Raw genomic sequence first — 20,982 nt, 5'->3', positions numbered from 1 at the left:
CACTTCCCTAAAGCTTTTTCACTGTTCCTTATCTGCCGTGCAACGATAAATCTAGACTTCACTCTGCAGCTCAATTTTTTGTGTTCCCTTTGGCAATTTCAAACTCAGACTTTGTCATTGTTCTGATTTGATCTTCTACATGTAATCCTGTTTCTTTTATTTCTTTTTTTCGTTCGTTTTTCATTTCTGTAAGCCGCCTCCTCTCTTTCTGGACCCTCAGTTTTAGAGGGTTGCATTAATCACACTCCTCAGGTCTTGGCACATCATCATTGGTTTGTACAGAGCATCTCAGTATGTTATTCATTTATCCTTTTTATATCTGTATTCCACTCCCATTCCCTTCCTCTTCCCATTATAGGCAACTGTTTTTTTTTTTATTTATTTATTTTTTTATTTTTTTTATTAAGATTTTTTTTTTTTAAATATTTTATTTTTTCCTTTTTCTCCCCAAAGCCCCCCAGTACATAGTTGTGTATTCTTCGTTGTGGGTCCTTCTAGCTGTGGCATGTGGGACGCTGCCTCAGCCTGGCTAGATGAGCAGTGCCTTGTCCACGCCCAGGATTCGAACCAATGAAACACTGGGCCGCCTGCAGCGGAGCGCGCGAACTTAACCACTCGGCCACGGGGCCAGCCCCGAGAGGCAACTGTTTTAATATTTAGTGTTAATAATCATGACTAGTGAACATGAATTTTTATTAAAATTTAAAGTTCAACTGAGTATTAAAATATTTTAAGTGCTTATCAAGTTATTTAAGTCTGTTTCCATTTCTGCATACACACAAAGATAAATCCTATTTCTGAGTGTATGCACATCAGGATTGTATGTCTTGATTCTTGATTGGTTCATACTCTTATACAGTCTTGTGTCACTTAATAATGAGGATACATTCTGAGAAATGGGTCATGAAGTGATTTTGTTATTGTGCAAACATCATAGAGTATACTTACGCAAACCCAGATGGTACAGCCTACCACACACCTAGACTATATGGTACTAATTTTATGGGAGCGGCATCTTATAGGTGGTCTGTCATTGACCAAAACATAATTATGTGGTGTATAACTATATACCTATTCTACCTGCACTAGGGTAATTCTACGTAGTTTACTTGTCTGGATTATATCTTAAATGACGTTGGTATTGTAACTGCTTTTTAACATGTGCAACCTCAGGATTCAGGTTCAATGAAGTAGACGTCTTGTATCACTTAATTCAGATACCAACTGGAAGTAATTATTTTCATGCAATACTTAGAGTATACACGGATTTAAAGTGTTTTTTGCTATAACTTTCCCTCCCAAAATAAATGGTCTATTGTAGGTATTTTAGAAGTGTTATTTTTGTGAGGAAGAGTCAGAAAATACATTTTAGCTCATTTTCAACAGTGGTGCCATTTTGATTTAGTAGTTTGGGAAAAAATAGTTTAAACTCATTTTTACACCTAAATAAGGTCTTATGAATGAAAAGATTAAACACTTAAAATTCCAAGAAAAATTTAGAAGAAAATATATTAAAAGCTGTGGGTATGATTTCTAATCTACATTTTTCAAAGTATGTTTCTTGGAACTATATGATGAGAAAGACTTATTCCGTAAGTTTGGCAAACTTTGTGTTAAATAAAACTAAACAGGTTTCTTCAATGCAGGACTTATCAGAGCCTTAAAAATGCTCAGCTGTTTCCTGAATCTTCAAACCTAGTATATAACAGGGTTACTCAAACTAATGTCACACTATAACCCTTCATTTTTTTCCCTCATGAAAAAGCATCTTTCAGAATTAGTGTCATATGAAACATATTTTAGGAAATATTTGTTCTGATCTTAAGATGATACATAGAAAAGTTTTTGACTAATGAAAGCTTTCGTAAATAAGATTGAAGTTTGAAAAAAAAACAAGCAAGACAATCAGACTTCTGCTGTGATAATGGCACACTTGATCATTTGGACCAACACTTTCACTGAGGACAACTAGAAATGCTAGGCTAAATATTTTTGAAATCTTAAAAGCATTTGAGAACTAACAGGATAATGAAGAATTACTTGTCCAAGATCCAGGGAATGACAAAGACAGAGACTCAAAGAGGTGAGCCTAGCATTTGTGGCTGCTTTTCCTCAGATGGTATTTGGCGGTTCCATAGTGGGATAGCTAAGAAGCTGAGTATGAGAGCCTCAGAGAACTAGGGGGAGGGAGGGAGAGAGAAAAGTTCTCTTTGACCGCACAAAGATTTGGGAGGGCCTAGTATACTCTTCTCACTTTGTGTTTAGATCCCAAAAGGCTGGACCTTAGAAGTAGCATGAATCAGAGATAAACAGCCCCTCATAGTAGCTACATCTCATATTTGCATCATCCGACTGCTTGAAATTAGATTGTGGTGATCTATTGTTAGTGTCCCCAGGACACCTGAAAAGGTAGATGCTGTCTAGAAGAATAATGTAAGAATAAAACACCATCCCAGGCCTTATTATTTCTATTTGACACACAAGCAAAACTAACTTGGCCTACTCCAGACACAATACAGCATAAATGAAAACCTGCCAAGAAAATGGACAGTAGAACCAACCTCTGGGAACTCCAGAATTTGGTGTTATTAGGCACAGACTTTGACTTTAACATAATATAACATAACATAACATAACAATGTTTACTGTGTCATGGAGATTAAAAAAAGATTAAGAATTTAAGCAGAGAACTGGAGACTTTTTAAAAATGGACATTTTAGAACTAAAAAAAGTAATACTATTAAGAACTTACTAGATGGGTTTAATAACAGGTTAGACAAAGCAAAAGAGAATTGGTGAACTAAAAGATAAGACAGAAGAAAGTATCTAGAATTTGAGATGCAAAAGGATAGAAAATTCAAAAGAAGAGTAAGACCTAGAGGATACAATGAGATGGTCTAACATACTTTAAATTAGATTCCCAGGAGGCAAAGAGAGGGAAAATTGGCCAGAAGCAGTATTTGAGGAGAGAATCGCTGAGAATTTTCCAAAACTGACAAAACACATCAAGCCACAGATTCAAGAAGCCCTATAAAAACCACATGGGATATAGATAAACAGTGCTTTAAGAGAAATTTAAATCCTACAGGCTGGAAAATCCTGAGCTAAGCAGTTAGAAAAAACCAACAAACCTAAAGAGAATAGAAACATATAAAGATAAGAGCAGAAATTATTGAAATAGAAAAATAAACATAATATGAATTGAATTAAATAAAAAAATTAGTTCTTTAAAATGATTAGTAAAATTAAATGTTATGTTTTCATTAACATTCAATTCAAAATATTTTCTAATTTCCATCATAACTTCTTTGACCTATAAGTTTAGAAGTATACTTCCTAATTACAAATGCATGGGCCATTCTAGTAATCTTCTGGATATTGTTTCTAGCTAAATTGTTTTGTTACCTGGGAACTTAGCTTCATATGATTAAATTCTCTGAAATTTGTTGATACTTTTTTTTGTGGCCCAGCATGTGATCAATTTTTATCTGTCCTTTGTACACAAAAGAATATTTTTGTATACAAGAGATCATAAACATTGGAAAGAATGTTTATTCTATACTATAAGCATGGATTACAGATTCTGCTTGTTTTAAACAAATTTTTTATGCATAATATGTATAATTAGTTATTCTTCTATCAGTCCAGGTTTAGAGACTTGTGATAGGCCAGTTCTGGATAGTTTCACTTTCCCTTTAAACTGTATCATTTGTACTGATACTGTCATTTTAAAATGTGCAATATGTTTACAGATGAGCCTTCCATTTGCCTTACTCCTATTTTAATTTTTATTGAGTCTTCTACCTGGTTCCCAAAAGTTAGGATGCTTTAGGCCCATGTACTATTGAAAGCAGAAGCATCCTTGAGCTGTTTAAGCATTGAGCAAGCTCAGGATAGGGAAAGACTTGTTAAAAAGGAAGCCAGAGAAAGCCTTACCATAAAGGAAAGATTGATCAATTTGCCTATGTTAAAATTAGGAACGTTTGTTCATCAAAAACACCATAAATAGAATGAAAAGGCAAGACAGAGGTGGGAGAATATATATAGTATACATATAATGAACAGAGAGCTTTTATGAAGATTACCTACATATCATCAAGAAAAAGAAAACTAATTTTTTAAAATGTGCATGAGAACACAGACATGTCACAGAAGAAGCTATGTAGGTGTCTAATAAACATGTGAAAAGGTGTTCAATCTCAGTAATCAACGAAATGCAAAGTTAAAACCACAAACAGCATTATACACCTACCACAACTGCTAGGGCAAAATAGACAGATAATACTAGTTGTTCACAAGGCTATGGAAAAAACCAAACTCTTGTACACTGATGATGCTAGTACAAATTGATGCAACCATTTTGACTTATCTACTGAAGTTGCAGATATGTGTTTTCTATGACCCAGCATTTTCACTCATCCTTATATATTGCAGGGAAATGCATGCGTGCACCATGAGCACCAAGAGATATATAAAAGAATATGGATGGCATTATTTGTTACAGCCAACATCCAGAAATAATCCAGATTTCTGTCAGCAATAGAATGGAAAAATAAATCATAGTACATTTATATGAAGGAATACTATACTGTAATGAAAATGAAGAAACTACAGCAGTAATCAAAGGCATGGATGAATTTCACCAAACTAATATGAATGGAAGAAGATAGATGCAAATACTAAATCATTCTATTTACATAAAGTTTGAAAAGCAGGCGAGCAAAACTATAGTGTTATGGATGCTTGTGTAGATAGATGGTAAAACTATAAAGAAAAACAAGAAGTTACTGTAAAAGTGATGATAGTGGTTACTTTGGGTAGGTGGGACAATAGGAGTGTTTTGGGGGGGCCCCAATTATAGAAACTTCTGGGGTTCTAGCAATATTCTTTTTCTTGATCTGACTCATGGTTACGTGGATGTTCACTTTGTGATAAATCCTTGATCTTTTGTTTTTTGTTCTGCACTTTTCTGTATATGTGTTACGTTAAAAGTTTTAGAAGTAAATATAATACACTTGATATAAAAAAGGAATTAAACCACAAATGTGGAGGCACTTTTAAAATTATAAGAGAATGTAATGTAAATTGTATAGTAGTTACACTATTAATTTTGAAATCTAGAGAGAAAAAAATTCACATACACACATTCACACTTACCCACAGAAAGACTCTTAGCAGCATTTTGAGTCTTTGGCCATTATTGTTTGCATGTGACAGCCGGATATGCCGCCCCATCCTGAGATCAGGAAGCAAGTCAGTATAAGAAGCAGGCCAACAAGCTGAGGATGGCTGAGTGGAAAGCTGGAAAGACTCTGGGTCCTCCATGTTGAGCTGCAGCCACTTTTCCTCCAGTCTTCTTATGTGAAACATAAATTTTTCTCATTCTTAAGAGAAAAAGTAAGATAAAATACAAACCACAGATAGGGGAATATTTAATAAATGGATGGGCATTTAGTTTGTACCTTTATGTACAAGTCCAAAAAGAAACCCAACTAGTCTTAAAAATTGAAAAGGAGGGGCCAGCCTGGTGATGCAGTGGTTAAGTTCTTGTGCTCTGCTTTGGTGGCCCTGGATTCATTGGGTCGGATCCCGGCACAGGCCTATGTACCACTTATCAAGCCATGCTGTGGCAGGCGTCCCACATATAAAGTAGAGGAAGATGGGCACGGACATTACCTCAGGGCCAGTCTTCCTCAGCAAAAAGAGGAGGATTGGTGGTGGATGTTAGCTCAGGGCTAATCTTCCTTAAAAAGGGCACGGACATTACCTCAGGGCCAGTCTTCCTCAGCAAAAAGAGGAGGATTGGTGGTGGATGTTAGCTCAGGGCTAATCTTCCTTAAAAAAAAAAATGAAAAGGATATTCATTGTTGCTACTAATCATGAGATTCCAATAAAAATGGCAAATAACACTTAGTAATTGCTAACTATTACCACTTTTTATTGTGACATGGAGAGCCGATGAAGGTGTGGTGAAACTGATGATCTCATATGTGCTTGTGGCATTGTAAATTAGTAACAGTCTTTCTGGAAAAATTTTGGCAAGATGTTTTTCAGTAGTCATAAAAATGCTTGTACCCCTGAGCCTACTGATTCCATTTCTGGAAAACTTTCCTAAAGAAATAAATTAGAATATTCAAAGGTTCATTGCAACTTTATTTATAGTAGCGAATAATAGGAAGAAATCAACATATTCAACAGTATAAAAATTAAGTGAATTAAAATTTTCAACTGAATTCCTCTTTAGTTGTGATTTAAAACTATGCAAAAAATATGCACATGGAAAATAAAAAGGAGAGAAATCCAAACTGATGATAATAGTCAGGATGGTGGGAATATGTGTTTTCCTTCTCTTTTTCTGAACTTTCTATGGTGCAATATTGGCACTTATACAGTCAAAAAATTTTTATTATAGTAAATTAGAGCATTCATTTGTTTTTTCCTTGTAATTTGGTAATTTTTTGTTTCCAATCTATGTCATTGTCCAAATAAAACCTGCTAGTTTTGTACATACTGTAAAGGATATGCATCTTTCATAGTGGCAGTCTGATTTGGTTTACTGGGTGTATTTGATTATGGTTTAGTGGATATATTTCTCAACTGAGAGTTTACACTTAATACCCAGGTAATACTGTAATTCAAATGACTTTGGGGACTCCTTCTAACTTTGGGTGTATGTTTAAATATCAGGCATTAAAAAATCTCCAATGTTCAGCAACTTCACTTTTTAAAAACATATTGAGCAAGAGAAAAAAATAGACTAGAAGTATAAAGGTTCCAGAAGCTCTTGGAATTGTTTAGGATTGGTGAAGGTAAGAAGGGTTTACATTATTGCAGAGGCAGTGGCAGTTAAAAAGAGATGGAGGAGGCGAAAGACGTTGGAAAGAAAGAATAGCATCTTGATAGCTCTGTCGAACTGGGATGGAGTGATGGAGGATTACAGTAGTACCGGGGTTTGAAATAGGCAGAATTTGAGATCACAGCAGCACATCTGGGGAAAACTGGCCACCAGATGGTTGCATATGGACTAGAAATTGGGAGATACAAAGCAGAAATACAAATTTAAGGGTCATATTGAGGCAATGGTTGAAACCATGGGGATGCATGAAGTCTGAAAGAGAAGGAGAAATGTAGCCTCTTTGGGACTACCCACACAGGAGAGATTGAGAAAGGGAGTACGGTATTCAGAGAGAGAAGCAGCAGGATCTCATGAGCATTGGTCTGTTTTAGATAATAAATTTCTAATGGACAGAATCCATATTATCCATTATACAGGAATTTCCATTGAAACAAAGATTTGAAAAACCCATGGTCTCTTTTAATTTTAGAAATTTCATTCAGTTCTCTATACAAATGACCTAATTTTACAGACTTCTAAAATGTATTTTTGTTTATTAATTTATTGAATAATCACTCAAAGTTTGTTAGATTTTGTGAAAAATTGTCAAATATGATAAAATCAATTCTTGAACCTTTGAGATTTTCAAAATCCTTTGCATGTCAGTTCAACTTTTCATATAGATTCATAGTGATAAAACATTAATGACATCATTGTCTACAATTTAGCCCTAAAAGAGTAGTATTAAGGGCATAGAGTTCTTTCCAGCAGCCACTTGACTGCATTATTTCAGCTGATATGATATTCTGAAGTATGAGCCAGATTGATATAATTGAGTGACCTGCCTTAGAGCTTTAGGACCACAGTTGAGATTAGCTTTGTTAAGTTTCTGGAGGCGTTGGTAGGCAGTTTGCTCAGGAGCATTTTTGTCATATTTGCATCAAGGCATAATTTACCAGAAAACCTGAAAAAACATTTTAACAACAGTCACGTTAAATTGAGCTTAAAGTCGGTACTTTAATTCCTAAATTTGTAGGCCATGGCAAGATGAATTGTGTACTGAAAGTATCTACCTCAAAAGTCTATCTCAACAGTATCTTCATTTTTGTCTCAAAAAGTGAACTGGAGGTAAAAAGGCACATAGTATATCACTATTCTCCACAAAATAACACATGCTGCATATAAGATTCTCTTGTTTCAGCCTGGCAGGTTACCAAACACTTACATCATCCTGTAATCATTATCTGCTGCAGTCTCCAACTTCACACTAAGAAATACCATGCTTTTAGACCTCCTTTCACTTTTGTAATTTGATTTTCATGGGTTACTGTGGTATCGTATCTAGCTGAAAAGCATCATAGACTCCACATGGGAAAAGAGTATTAGTGCTTCTTGATAATGCATTCTTCTAAATTATATCTTTGCATCATCTTATAATGTATTTGAGAGGAAATACTGCTTTATCCTTCAGATTTGAGTGCAAATCAAGTAAATAAGAATCCTCTAAATATTATCAGAGAGATGAAGAACACACATTCATGCCATTATTTAAGAGAAATGTTGTTAATCTGTACCTGCTAATTTTTATCTAACATTCTATTAGTTTCTCTTAAACCTTCCTATTTTTGAGTAAAATTATTTGATAAGCATTTTATATCCAGATGCTTTGCTTAACCGTTGCCTCTGCCCCACTCATGGATGAGCTCTACTCCACAGGGGATGACCTAGTGAAGAGATTGTTTTTTTAACAGCACTGCTTTCTGAAGCCTAACAGAATGCAGGAAATTGCTCTCTGGGGTGTGGAAAGGAGATACAGCCAAGATTTAGTACATGCCCCTTCAAGATAATGGAAGCAGAATGCAAGAAATAGCCTCATAAGGTTAATTGAAATACCAGTCCCCACAGCAAAATTAAATCACATAAATGAATTAAAACTGGTCACTTGGTAAAATAAAAGTTTTGGAGAAAGCAAGAGGAATTGGGTGAGAATAAAATGGAGTGAGGAGGAAACACTGATCATCTGGAATCTGGAATCGTGACATTTTGAATGACAACTACTAAAGAGTTACAGGCCTGTTCCTAAGTGCCACACCTCACCTCTGTTTTCTTTGTCCCTTGGAAATGTACTGGTTAGGATCCAACAAAGTTGATTATATCACATTGGCAAAACATCAATTTTATATTCTCATATAAATCACCTCAGTAACATCTTTTTCAAACTCTAAATATAAGCAGATGTATTGAAACATCCATTTTCTTCAGATTATCTTCAAGGACTTTATCTCTTTCTAGTTATATTTTTTTGATTTTGTAATTCACATATCTATTCACCTATTCATTATATACTGTTCCCGAAAATGTTTTGTAAACTGCCAAACACTATATGGATTTTAATTGTTTTTAAATAATATTTCTTTTCCACTCAAGAAACTTTCATAGCATTAAAATCATGTGATAACTCAAAACAAAAGCTCTTAAAACTGAAAAATATGTGCAGTGCAGAATTGCCTTTTGTCGTTAACGCATTGCACTTCTTTGGAGCACGCCGTTTCACTTCGCAGAATACAGTCTTCTCAGGGTGAGATTATAGGTGGGTTTTTAGGCCAGTGTTAAGCACACAGCAGACACTCAGTTTTGATTAGTCTCTGCATGTATTTAACATGGATGTGTGTGTATATTTGTAGCATCTAGTGTCTGTTTATAGTTGGTGGATTCTAAAGTTGTCTTTTTTGCTCTATACGGCAAGAAAAGGAACAGAACAAATATAGCTGCCTTTTCCCTCGGATGGTCACTGGAGCCGTGGACTCTGTGCTTTTCTGCCCCACCATTCCTTACACACACCTTGTCCATTCATGCTTTAGCGTATCCTTTTTCTCACGTTTATCCATAACACCTGCCTTCCGTAACCTCTTTTGTCCTTTTAGACCGCTTAATAGTTAATCCCACAAAGTCTTCCTTCTTGAGCCACATACCTGTATCAGTGCTTTGCTTTCTATCTCTTTGTAAATTTTGTATGGTTATCCTTCATTGTGATGCTTTCGCCTGTATCTTAAGTACAGTTTTGGCATATTCACGCCTCTGTGGTATATGCCTGCTCTTGCTAACTAGGTGAAAAGCTGCTCGAAGACCATGTAGGTTTTTTGTGTTTTTTTTCTCCCTTCCTGTACCCTCCCCACTGCACAGTGCTCTACACATAAGAGATGTTTGAAAGCTTATCTCCAAATTGTAAAGGCAGTTCTGTACTGTTGTCTGATTTTCGGTGTTAGCTACTATTGATGTGTGAATGCCTCATCCCACCCAGAGAATTTCAGAGGCCTCTTCAGCCCTCCACAAACTCCTAGTTCACGATTCTGAATATTTTGTTGTTGGTCAGCTTAGTAGTAAACACTAGGAATGGAATTCTTAAGCCAACAAATTTATTTTTTTATCCAGTACTCTTAAATTAACATCTATGTACTGTAATAGAGTAGACTTAGATACTAGGAACTTTTCAGGATAGAATAATAGTACAGTATTCATGGCATTAAGTCTCTTGCTGAAAGCCCACTACACACATGATTAATTTAGTTTTTTATGTTTTTATTTTAAAGTTGATGATTTTTTTAAAGATATGGAACAGTAGAGTGTCCTATGCTGTATTTTTGTGGACACTTAACACTGTATCTTAGATTTAGTAATTAAATTTTCACAAAATATTTTTTAAATATATCATATAGTTAATGTTTTCTAGTCTTCCCTGCTTTATTTGTGATTTACTTAGAAATTAAAATAGCATATGTGGCTTCTATTTTATAAATAAATATTTTATGTTCCTGTACACTTATTACTTGACTTTCTTTTTTCTTTTTTGACATTATCTCCACCATTGAACTGTAAGCTGGTGAATAGTAACTATTTCTCCTAGGAAGCTATCCAGTGCAAGTAGCAGAAAACCACCTCAGTTAGGCTTAAATAGTATTAAATAGTATTTACTAACTTATATGTAACTGAAAAGATCCAGAAGTGATACAGACTACAAGCTTTTATTTTATTTATTTGCTGTTCTCTTTTCTCTATCAGCTTTTTCCTCATTCTGGATTTCTTCTGAGTCTCAAAATGTCTTCAGAATAAAACACTTCCTCAGTCATATTTGGAGGAAAGCAGGAGCCTCCCTCACCACCATGTAACAACTTCCTTACCTAGGTTCTGATTGGACATTCCTGGATCCCATCACTGCGGTGAGGGGAGAATGCCAGGTCATTGGCTTGGATCTGAGTGAAATGCCTATCACCAAGCCAGTCTGTGGCAAGGGGGGTTGAAGTAGAGTCAGCCCCACCCAAACGACATGGCTGCTACACATGAGGAGGATATACGTGAAACTAGAGATGATCTCTTAACATTTATTTTCTATTACGACTGGTGCCCAAAAGTACTGTGTTTATAGGACATCTACCACAATGTACCTATTTTCTTATTTCCTCAGAGAGAGATAGACAGTTCTATTAGGGAAAGTTAAAAGCAGGAGGAAGTTGAATAAAGTCAGATATACCACAAATATTTAATGAAGATCATAATGGCAGCTGAAGAAACAGAGCAGGGAGAGGTAGAGCTAAAGGGAAAAGGTACTTGGTGAAAATGAGGCATTAGAGCTGAGTGCTAAATAAGCTGCACTTAATGAGTTGCCCTGATACCTAGTTCAGTGCCCAAAACCTAGTAGGAGTGCCTTTGCTGTTACGGGAATGAATGACTAGGCTGGTCTCGGGCGTTTTCTTATAATATCTCCGTTATCTTGGTCCCTAGTAGGAGATGCCCCGTTAGAAACTTGTCTTGTGTTTTAAGTATCTCTCAGCAGGTCCAAGCAGTCAGGTTGGAAATAAGTGACATTAGTCTTAAGGTTTATATGTATTTCAGACTTTGGTTGACTTTCTTTGCTTATTTTTAAAATATTCAAAGATACATAATTGGTTGCTAATGAGTTTTCTTATAAAATTCATTTGAAACTGGAACTGGGGAAATCTTGCTTCATATTTGTACCAGTGCATTTTAATGACTCTTTTCACATTAATGAATATTTCTTTTTTGCAGGGAATGGATTCGTAAACTCAAGAGCTTCTCCAAATTTGATTGGAACTACTGGTGCAAATAGTTTAGGCAAAGTTATGCCTACGAAGTCTCCCCCTCCTCCAGGGGGTGGCAATCTTGGAATGAACAATCGAAAACCAGATCTTCGAGTTGTCATCCCTCCTTCAAGCAAGGGCATGATGCCTCCTTTGGTACGTTAAGCCTTTCTTCAATTTCATTCTTTAAAACACATATTTTATACATAGTTTATATTTTCCTTTGGAATTTTCTGTACTTCCATAGGATCTAGATCTTTTTTTTTAATGAATATTTCAATTTCAAATTAGCATTTGAAGAGATAAATGTATTTTAAATACACAGAAATCAGATTATGGAAAAACAGAAAATAAATCTGCTTAATGGTTATTTAAAATTAAAACTAAATATGGAGAGATTATTATGCTTAATTTTAATTTTACCAGGCTGGAATCTTTGCTTAGAGATCTCATCCCCAAATTGGTAAATTAAACCTGACCTAAGTATTATTTCTTCTGTGTATTTTGCATACTTTCAGTAATCTATTACACATGCTCTTCTGTGAAGAAGCACTACGTTATTTGTTAGAAAATTCTACTTACCAAAGAGAACTGTTGTACATAGAGAAGAATGCATAAAAACTTGAATGAGTTATTCTCTAAATAATTTTTCATTGCTTATTCCTTCTCAAATGACTTCTCCATTTAACTCTATGAAGAATACAGGTCTCTCCACCCCAGCCTTTGACAGTATCTTTATAGTTCCAGTTTCATTTGCTTTTGAATGTTGCATTTATAAAGAAGAGGAGAATATGTTTATCCCCCTTAGCTACTTGTAGGTAAAATTGGAATATATATGCAAGTTTTAAAACCATTCTCAGTTTAGCAACTGTTTGACTACTCACAAGCAACAATATTTGCCAGGTGTTCTTTTTTACTGTGCAGCTGCTAAACTCGCCATTTGATTTTTTGCTAAGTGAAATTGATGCTATCAGGCTTTAGGTAATAATTCTACATTTGTATCATGCTTTTTAGATTCCCAAACATCTTTATATACGTTGTCTCATTTGATTCTCAAACTGTGATTTTGGCTAGGTAGAGATGAGGAAACTCAGAGAGAGGTTAATACTTGTCCAACGTAGTACAAAAGAAAGCCAGGACCAAAACTCTTGAAGTCAAAAAACAAAGTACTTTTTCATTTGGAGTTACAGAAAGCTGGAAACTGTGTCGCTCCCAGCCTTACAGTGGGAAAAAAGTTGGACAAACAAGTTCATAGCTTTCTTTGAACACATTGTAGTACTGAGATTTCAGGGTAACCAACTGGCCTAGACTCAAAGTGCAGGGGGAGGACATTTGAGCACTGACTTACCTGGGTAAGACACAGGCAATAAGAGTTAAGCTAGGATGATTAGTGAATTGCTGGAGGCCAAGTGTTCACCATCAGGACTGCGTAAAAGCCCTGGGGCTGTGATATAGGGAGAGTCTAAGTTCTCTTGTAGGCTTTTTCTCCTCCATGAACCCCACTGGGTGCTCAGGGAGAAGATTGGGAATGACCTGAAAAAGACTCCAAAACGACTCCTCTGTGGTATACATCTGGGAGAAGGGAGGAGCAACCACTGTTATAGGGGCAAAAAGTTTTGCCTGGATCCTTCTCCCCTTCCTGTCCTGTGGAACAAAGTCTTCATCTGCGAGGAGACCAACAACAAAAACTGTCACCCTTAGGGCACTGGTGAAGTCCCATTGTATCTGAGAAAATGGAAAAGGAAAAATTTCTCAACCCATGGTGGAGGAGCAGGAACAGTGTTAGCAGTGTGGCAGGATAACTGAGAAGGCCGCAGCCTGACACACAGCACAAAGGGGAAGGCTTAAAACTGAGAATGAGCAGTCACTGGGGAAAACAAAAACAAAAACACCTCTGGCAAACCAATCCCGCATTCCATCTAGAGGGATATGAGGCCTCTGGTGGATACACTGACGGTCACCATTAGCAACAATGTATTGCAAACCCAGCCCAGTTCCTGTTAAATTAACTCAAACCCTGCACTAAAGGCCTAACAGGAATAAAGACCTATAGGTTATGGGTCAGTAGAAATTACCCAAACTGAAATACGAAGAGAGAGAAGAGTGAAAACAAACAAAACAAAAAACAGAACAAAGCCTCCAAGAGCTGTGGGACTTTATCAAGTAACGGTTTAACATATTTGTAACGGGAGTTCCAAAAAGAGACGAAAGAAAGCAGAGCAAAGAAATATTTGAAGAAATAATAAACAACACCAAGTAGGGTAAATACTATCACCAAAACACACACACACATATTTAGGCTGCTAGAAGCAGAAGATGAAGAGGAAAATCTTAAAGGCAGCCAGAGAAAAGACAGAAGAACATACAGAAGAACAAAGATAAGAATTTATACCATACTTTTCTTTAGAAATTATGCACGCTCCAAAATGGTAGAGTAACATAAAATACTGAAATTTTAAAAACTCAACCTAGAATTCTATACCCAGCAAAAATATCTTTCAAAAATGAAAGAGAAATAAAAACTTTCTCAAACAAATGATGGGAATTTATTGCTTGCATACCTACTCCATGAGAGATGTTAAAGGAAGGCCTTTGGCAGAAGGAATACGCTACCAGCAAAACCTTGGATCTATACAAAGAGATAAAGAACAATGGAAATGGAATAAATGAAGATAAAAGAAAATTCATTTTCCCCTACATTTTATAAACCTTTTATTTTAGAACAGTTTTAAATTTATATAAAGATTGCAAAGATAGAACAGAAAGCTCCCATCTGCTCCACTCTCAATTTCTCCTATTAGTGTCTTACATTAGTGTAGTACATTTGTTACAACTAATGAAGCAATAGTGATGCATTATTGTTAACTGAAGTCTGTACTTTGTTCAGCTCTCCTTAGTTTTTGGCCTCATGTCTTTCTGTTCTGGAGTCAGATTCAGGACACCACGTTACATTTAGTAGTCATGTCTCCTTAGGCTCCTCTTGGCTATGCTAGTTTCTAAGACTTTCCTTGCTTTGATGACCTTGACAGTTTTGAGGAGTACTGGTCAAGTATTTTGTAGAATGTGCCTCAATTGGGATTTTTCAGATCTTTTTTCTCAGGATCAGACTGGGGTTATTGGTTTCGGGGAGAAAGGCCGTAGAACTAAAGTGCCATTTTCATCACATCATGTCAGGGGCACATACTATCAACGTGACTAATTGCTGTTGATGTTAACCTTGGTCACCTTGCTAATGTAGTGTTTCATGGGTTACTCTTTTTCCTCTTTCCATACTGTCCTCTTTGGAAAGAAGTCACTATGTGAAGCTCACACTTAAGGAGTGGGGAGTTATGCTCCACTTCCTTGAGGGCAGAGTGTCTACATAAATTATTTGGAGTTCTTCTGCACAGGTGACTTATCTGTTCTCATTTATTTATATTAATATGGACTTGGGCATTTATTTTATACATTGGGTTATACTACTACTAAATTCTGTTATCATATAATCCTACCAATACTCTTTTACTCTCTTGCTCAAATTGTTGCAGCTTTAGCTATTGGGGACTATTCAGCTGGTTCCTGTGCCCATTTCACATATCCTCATCCTTGTGGGGTTTGGGGTGAGGGGGAGCAGTGGTGAGTGGAGTTCCTTTTTATTTTCCAGTGACTGCAAAATGCTCCAGGCTCATCTTATATATTTCATGCCCCAGTCCTAGAATCCGGCATTTCTGCAAGGAACCTTGGTTCCTTTTAGTAGAGAATGGTATTAGAAAGCAAGATCTCTTTTTAATTGCTCCAAAAGATAGCTGATTTTCTAAAGTAAAAATAGTGGCAATGAATTTTGTGTTTATAACACATGTAAAAATAAAATATATGACAACAAATGATGGAGGGTGGAATTAGAAATATACTGTTGTAAGTCCTAACTCTACACATGATGTGATATATATTTGAAGGTGAACTCTAACTAACTAAAGATGTATAATGTAAACTCTAGTGCAACTATAGAAAAAAGATTTAAAAAGAGGTATAAATAGTAAGTCAGTAGAGGAGATTAAATGGAATTATAAAAAATGCTCTAATAGCCCAAGAAATGGGAGAAAAAGGAAAAAAACAAAGAACAGAGGGAACAAATAAAATATAGCTAGTAAGATTATAGATTTTAATCCAGCCATACAAGTAATCGTGTTGAATGTGGTCATAAACATTTAAAAGACAAAATGTCAGATTGGTTAAAAAAGGAAGATCATACCATGCACTGTCTACAAGAACCCGACTTTAAATATAAAGACATAGGTAAAAGGATGGAGAATAACATACCGTGCAAACATTAACCCAACGAAAGCTAGAGTAGCCATATTAATTTCCTACAGTGTAGACTTCCCAGTAAGAAATATTATCAAGGATTAACAAAGACATTACATAGTCCATTTTCCAAGAAATAAGTATCTTTAATGTATATGCACCTAACAGCAGACTTTCAAAATACATAAAGCAAAACCTGATAGAACTAAAAGGTGGAATAGAAAAGTCCACAGTGGTAGTTGGAAACTTCAGTACTCCTCTCTCGGTAATTGATAGAACAAGTAGGCAGAAAAATCAAAGGATCTGGATGACCTGATCAATATTCAACCAACCTGACCTAAGAGATGTTTATAGAACACTTCACTCCACAACAGTAGAACACACATTTTTCTCAAGGGCACTTGGAACAGTCACCAAGATAGACCATATCCTGTGCCATAAAACAAACCTCAACAAATTTCAAAGAGTCAAAATCGTAGATTATATTCTCTGACTATAATGAAATCAATAACAGAAAGACAAGAGGAAAATTTCCATATATTTGGAAATTACATAGCACTGTTTTAAATAACCTGTGGGTCAAAGAGGAAATGTCAAGAGAAATTTAGAAATAGATATATATATAACATATCAAAATTTTGGAGACCACCTAGAGTAGTGTTGAGAGGGAAATTTTATAGCATTAAATGTTTATATTAGAAAAGAGAAAGGTCCCAAATCAGTAAACTTTTACCTTAAGAAACTTCAGAAAAAAGAGCAAACTTAACCCAAAGCAATCAGAAGAAAAGAAAAAATAAAGAGCAGAAGTTAATGAAATATAAAGCAGAAAAACAGTAGAGAAAAGTAATCAAACAAAAACCTGGTTTTTTGAAAAGATAATAAAATTGCTAAACTTGTAGTCAAGCTGACCAAAGAAAAAGAGAAGACACAGGTTGTCAATATCTAGAATGAAAGCAGTTACATAACCCAAAAGACACTAAACAATAATAAGGGAATGCTATGAACAACTCTGGTCCAATAGATTTGATAGTTTAGGTGATGTGGGCAAATTCCTTGAAAGATACAAACTACCAAAGAATTACCAAACTACCAAAGAAGAAATAGTTAACCTGAATAATAAATATTAAATAATTAAAGAATAAATATTAAAGAAATTGAATTCCTAGTTTAAAAATCTTCCAAAAAAGAAAACTCCAAACCCAGGAGGTTTTACTGGCAACTTCTACCAAACGTTTAAGAAGAAATGATGTTAATTCTACATAATCTCTTTCAGGAAAATAGATGAGGAGGGGACACCTCTCAGCTCATTTTATTAGGCTAGCATTACCCTAATACAAAACCAGAATAAGGCATTACAAGAAAAGAAAACTATAAGCCAATATCCATCATGAACTCTAGACATAAAATACTCAACAAAATATTAGTAAATAAATTCATCAATATATAAAAGCATAATATATCAAGACCAAGTGAGTTTCATCCCAGGAATGCAAAGCTTATTCTAAATTTGAAAATTCATCAATGTAATTCACCATGTTAATAGAATTCAACATTTATTCCTGATAAATCTTTCAGCAAACTAGGAAAAGAAGGGAACTTCTTTAACCTAGTAAAGAGCATCTACAGAAATCCTACAAATAATATACTTAATAAGGGGAAAGCATTTAGTCTTTTACCAACATAGGAACTAGGCAATGATGTTTATTCTCACTACTCATATTCAAAATTTTACTGGAAGTCCTAGCCAGAACAGTTATAGCAAGAAAAATAAAATGCATACATATGGGAAGGCAGAAATTAAACTGTCTTTTCACAGAAGACATAATTATGTATGTAAAAAAGCATGTAAAGAATCTACAAAAAACTCCTGGCACCAATTAGCAAGTTTGGCAAGGTTATAGAGTACAAGATCAATATACGAAAGTCAATTGTATTCTTATACTAGTAGTGAACAATTTGAATTTGAAATTAAAGAATACCATTTAAATAGCACCCCCCCAAAAAAAATACCTAGGTACAAATCTAACAAAACGTGCATGTTTTGCATGCTAAAAACTACAAAACACTATTGAAAGAAATCAGAAACTTAAATAAAGATACCATGTTAATGCATTTGAAGAGTCAATATTGTCAAGATGTCACTTCTTAAATTGATCTGTAGATTAAACACAATCCCAATCAAAATTGCAGCAAGCTTTTTGGAAACTGTTTTGACTGGATACTGTAAAGGATAGAGACTATAAAATTGTACAGAATCACTGTGCTCAAGATGGTAAATTTGTTACTCAGAAACACGCACACTTTCTTTCTCTCAAACAAATAAGTGAATACATTGTAGATAAAGCCAGGTTTCTCAATTTTGGAGGAAAAAAGTTACAAATAAGCAAGGTGGGCGGGCATGGAAGAAGGTAGAATGAACCCTTCTGGCTTGTAGTTGGAGGTTTCTGTATGAATTTTTTTTTTTTTTAAGATTTTTTTTTTCTTTTTCTCCCCAAAGCCCCCCAGTACATAGTTGTATATTCTTCGTTGTGGGTCCTTCTAGTTGTGGCATGTGGGACGCTGCCTCAGCGTGGTTTGATGAGCAGTGCCACATCCGCGCCCAGGATTCGAACCAACGAAACACTGGGCCACCTGCAGCGGAGCGCGCGAACTTAACCACTCGGCCACAGGGCCATCTCCTGTATGAAATTTTTTTTAACATATATACAGATAGATACGTACAGAAATATAGATGTGTATAAACATAAATTAGTATATATTGTATATTTCCTAGCTGTGTCTTCTGAGAGGGCCTTGAAACAATATCACTTGGTAACTCAGCACACCTAGTACTCAGATCTTAGTTTCAAAACACCGTTCTCCCCTAAAAAGGAATCTGGACTCCTTGGAGAAGTAATTGATTGTAGAGCTGGGCCAGGGAAAATACAAGATGAGCCAGAGGTGCCAGAGGATAAGAAAGTGCACATCCAAAGTTTATAGGAACCAGCCTTTTAGAAGAGCTCCCAGTAGCCAAAACTAGAACAATTTAAGCAACAAAATAACAGTAGTATTGGAATATAACCAAGGAATAAAAAATACTCAGTCTGTTACTGATATAAGTAAATGATTGAATGAATAAAGGGAAAAGGGACGACTCTTCCTTACAGAAGAATTCTAATTAATGCATGTAGCAAATGAGAGAAATAGCAAATCATCATTATAACACTACAGTACAGAGGTAATTGTTGCAGGCCAGGTCAACAGATGAATGGTAAGATTGGGGTAAAAGTTTAAGGAGAAACAGAATATTTGCATAGCCTCAAAATGTCTCTCCCCGAATTATTCTTTGTTAAAAAGGGAAAAATAGTGATTTTACAGTGGAGAATCCTTGAAGACACTACCTTAAACCAGAAGATCAAGGTTAACATTACTAGTAATAGGATGACGTGTCTTCTGAGATGATGTGCTCAGAGGGTCGCATCACCTCTGTGGTATTCTTCCAAAAGTCCATGCTGTCTAACTATGAGAAAAGATCAGACAGACGCAAACTGAGAGACATTGTACAAGATACCAGACCAGTAGTCTTCAAAAGATCGTGAAAAACAAGGAAAAACTGAGGGAATGTCACAGACCAGAGGAGACTTAAGGATCCTTGACAACTAAAGGCATATGGGATGCAGGATCTGATCCTGGATCAGAAAAAGGACATTGGTGAAAAGACCAGTGAAATCCAAGTAAAGTGTGTAGCTTTAGTAACTGCTGTGTTATTTTGTTAGTTTTGACAATTGTATCGTGTTTCTTGGGGATGTTAACATTGGGGGAGGCGTGTGATGGTGTGCTCTCTTTGCAACTGCTCTCTAAGTCTAAAATTACTTCAGATACAAAGTTAAAAATACATACATATATAACAAAAAAATATACCCAAAAAGAAGGTCCTAAGAAAAAATGGCATTTAGAACAGTCATTTGTCACCTTTCAGGAACTGGATATAGAATACCTACCACTGTCTTTCAGAAGTAAAAGCTACAGAAAGTTTAATTTAAGGCACAGAAATATGTTTATAAGAAGTAATAGTAAACTGCACAGTTTAAGGACAAACTTCATTTAGGCATTTAGCAACTTGCCAAGATTATCTCTGTTCTTTTTTAAGAGATCCTGAAGCATCTCCATGGAATATTCAGAATGTGCCACATAAACTTACATCCTTACTCCTTTATAGGTTAAAGTGAAAACTATACACACACACAGAAACACCCCCACAGTATTTTGATGTTTATCTTATAGTTGGAGACATGTAAAGATATCTATAACAAAACAGTTAAAGAGCATTTTACCAACATTTGAAATAGCAGTTTTAGGCCAAGTGATTGCTTTTTGGAAGAAATAACCAGCCTCCTTTGTATTTTACATCATTTGTTTGCAGATAAACCTGCTTTCAGATTGGGACTTCCTGTATCAGTGATGCTTATAAAGACATCTTTCACAGATTGACAAAGAAGCTTGACTTACTCAAGTAAAATAAAAGAACGAGTTAGTAGATTATTTCTAGCAAATTCGTATTTTCTAGATTTTTAGGAGAAAAGGAGCAAATATGTTTCATTCATCTCCTTTCTATATGTGACTTGTCAGTTCATTTCTCCTCCAGTCTCATTTTCTTCATATATATGGTTTTTCTCCATTGAAATTATTTTATTCATGTGAAAACTTTATTTGCAAGTGATAAACATATATAAATCTGTGTTATTTAAAACTATTATACTTATTAACAAATGTTTGAGTTCAAAATAA

General features: G+C 35.3%; 1 protein-coding gene across 7 annotated transcripts in view; it reads left to right on the top strand.

Moving 5' to 3' along the window:
* Positions 1-20,982, top strand: part of MEF2A (myocyte enhancer factor 2A) — a 167,046-nt gene that overhangs the window by 132,127 nt on the left and 13,937 nt on the right. For all 7 annotated transcript variants that reach the window (XM_046653016.1, XM_046653019.1, XM_046653018.1 and 4 more), the window contains exon 7: positions 11,900-12,087. In XM_046653016.1, the coding sequence (XP_046508972.1) occupies positions 11,900-12,087 (188 nt within the window). The remainder of the gene's footprint in view (positions 1-11,899; positions 12,088-20,982) is intronic.

This window comes from Equus quagga, chromosome 2 (genome assembly GCF_021613505.1).
Source record: "Equus quagga isolate Etosha38 chromosome 2, UCLA_HA_Equagga_1.0, whole genome shotgun sequence".
Lineage (NCBI taxonomy): Eukaryota > Metazoa > Chordata > Mammalia > Perissodactyla > Equidae > Equus > Equus quagga.
This window is presented reverse-complemented; position numbering and strand designations above follow the sequence as displayed.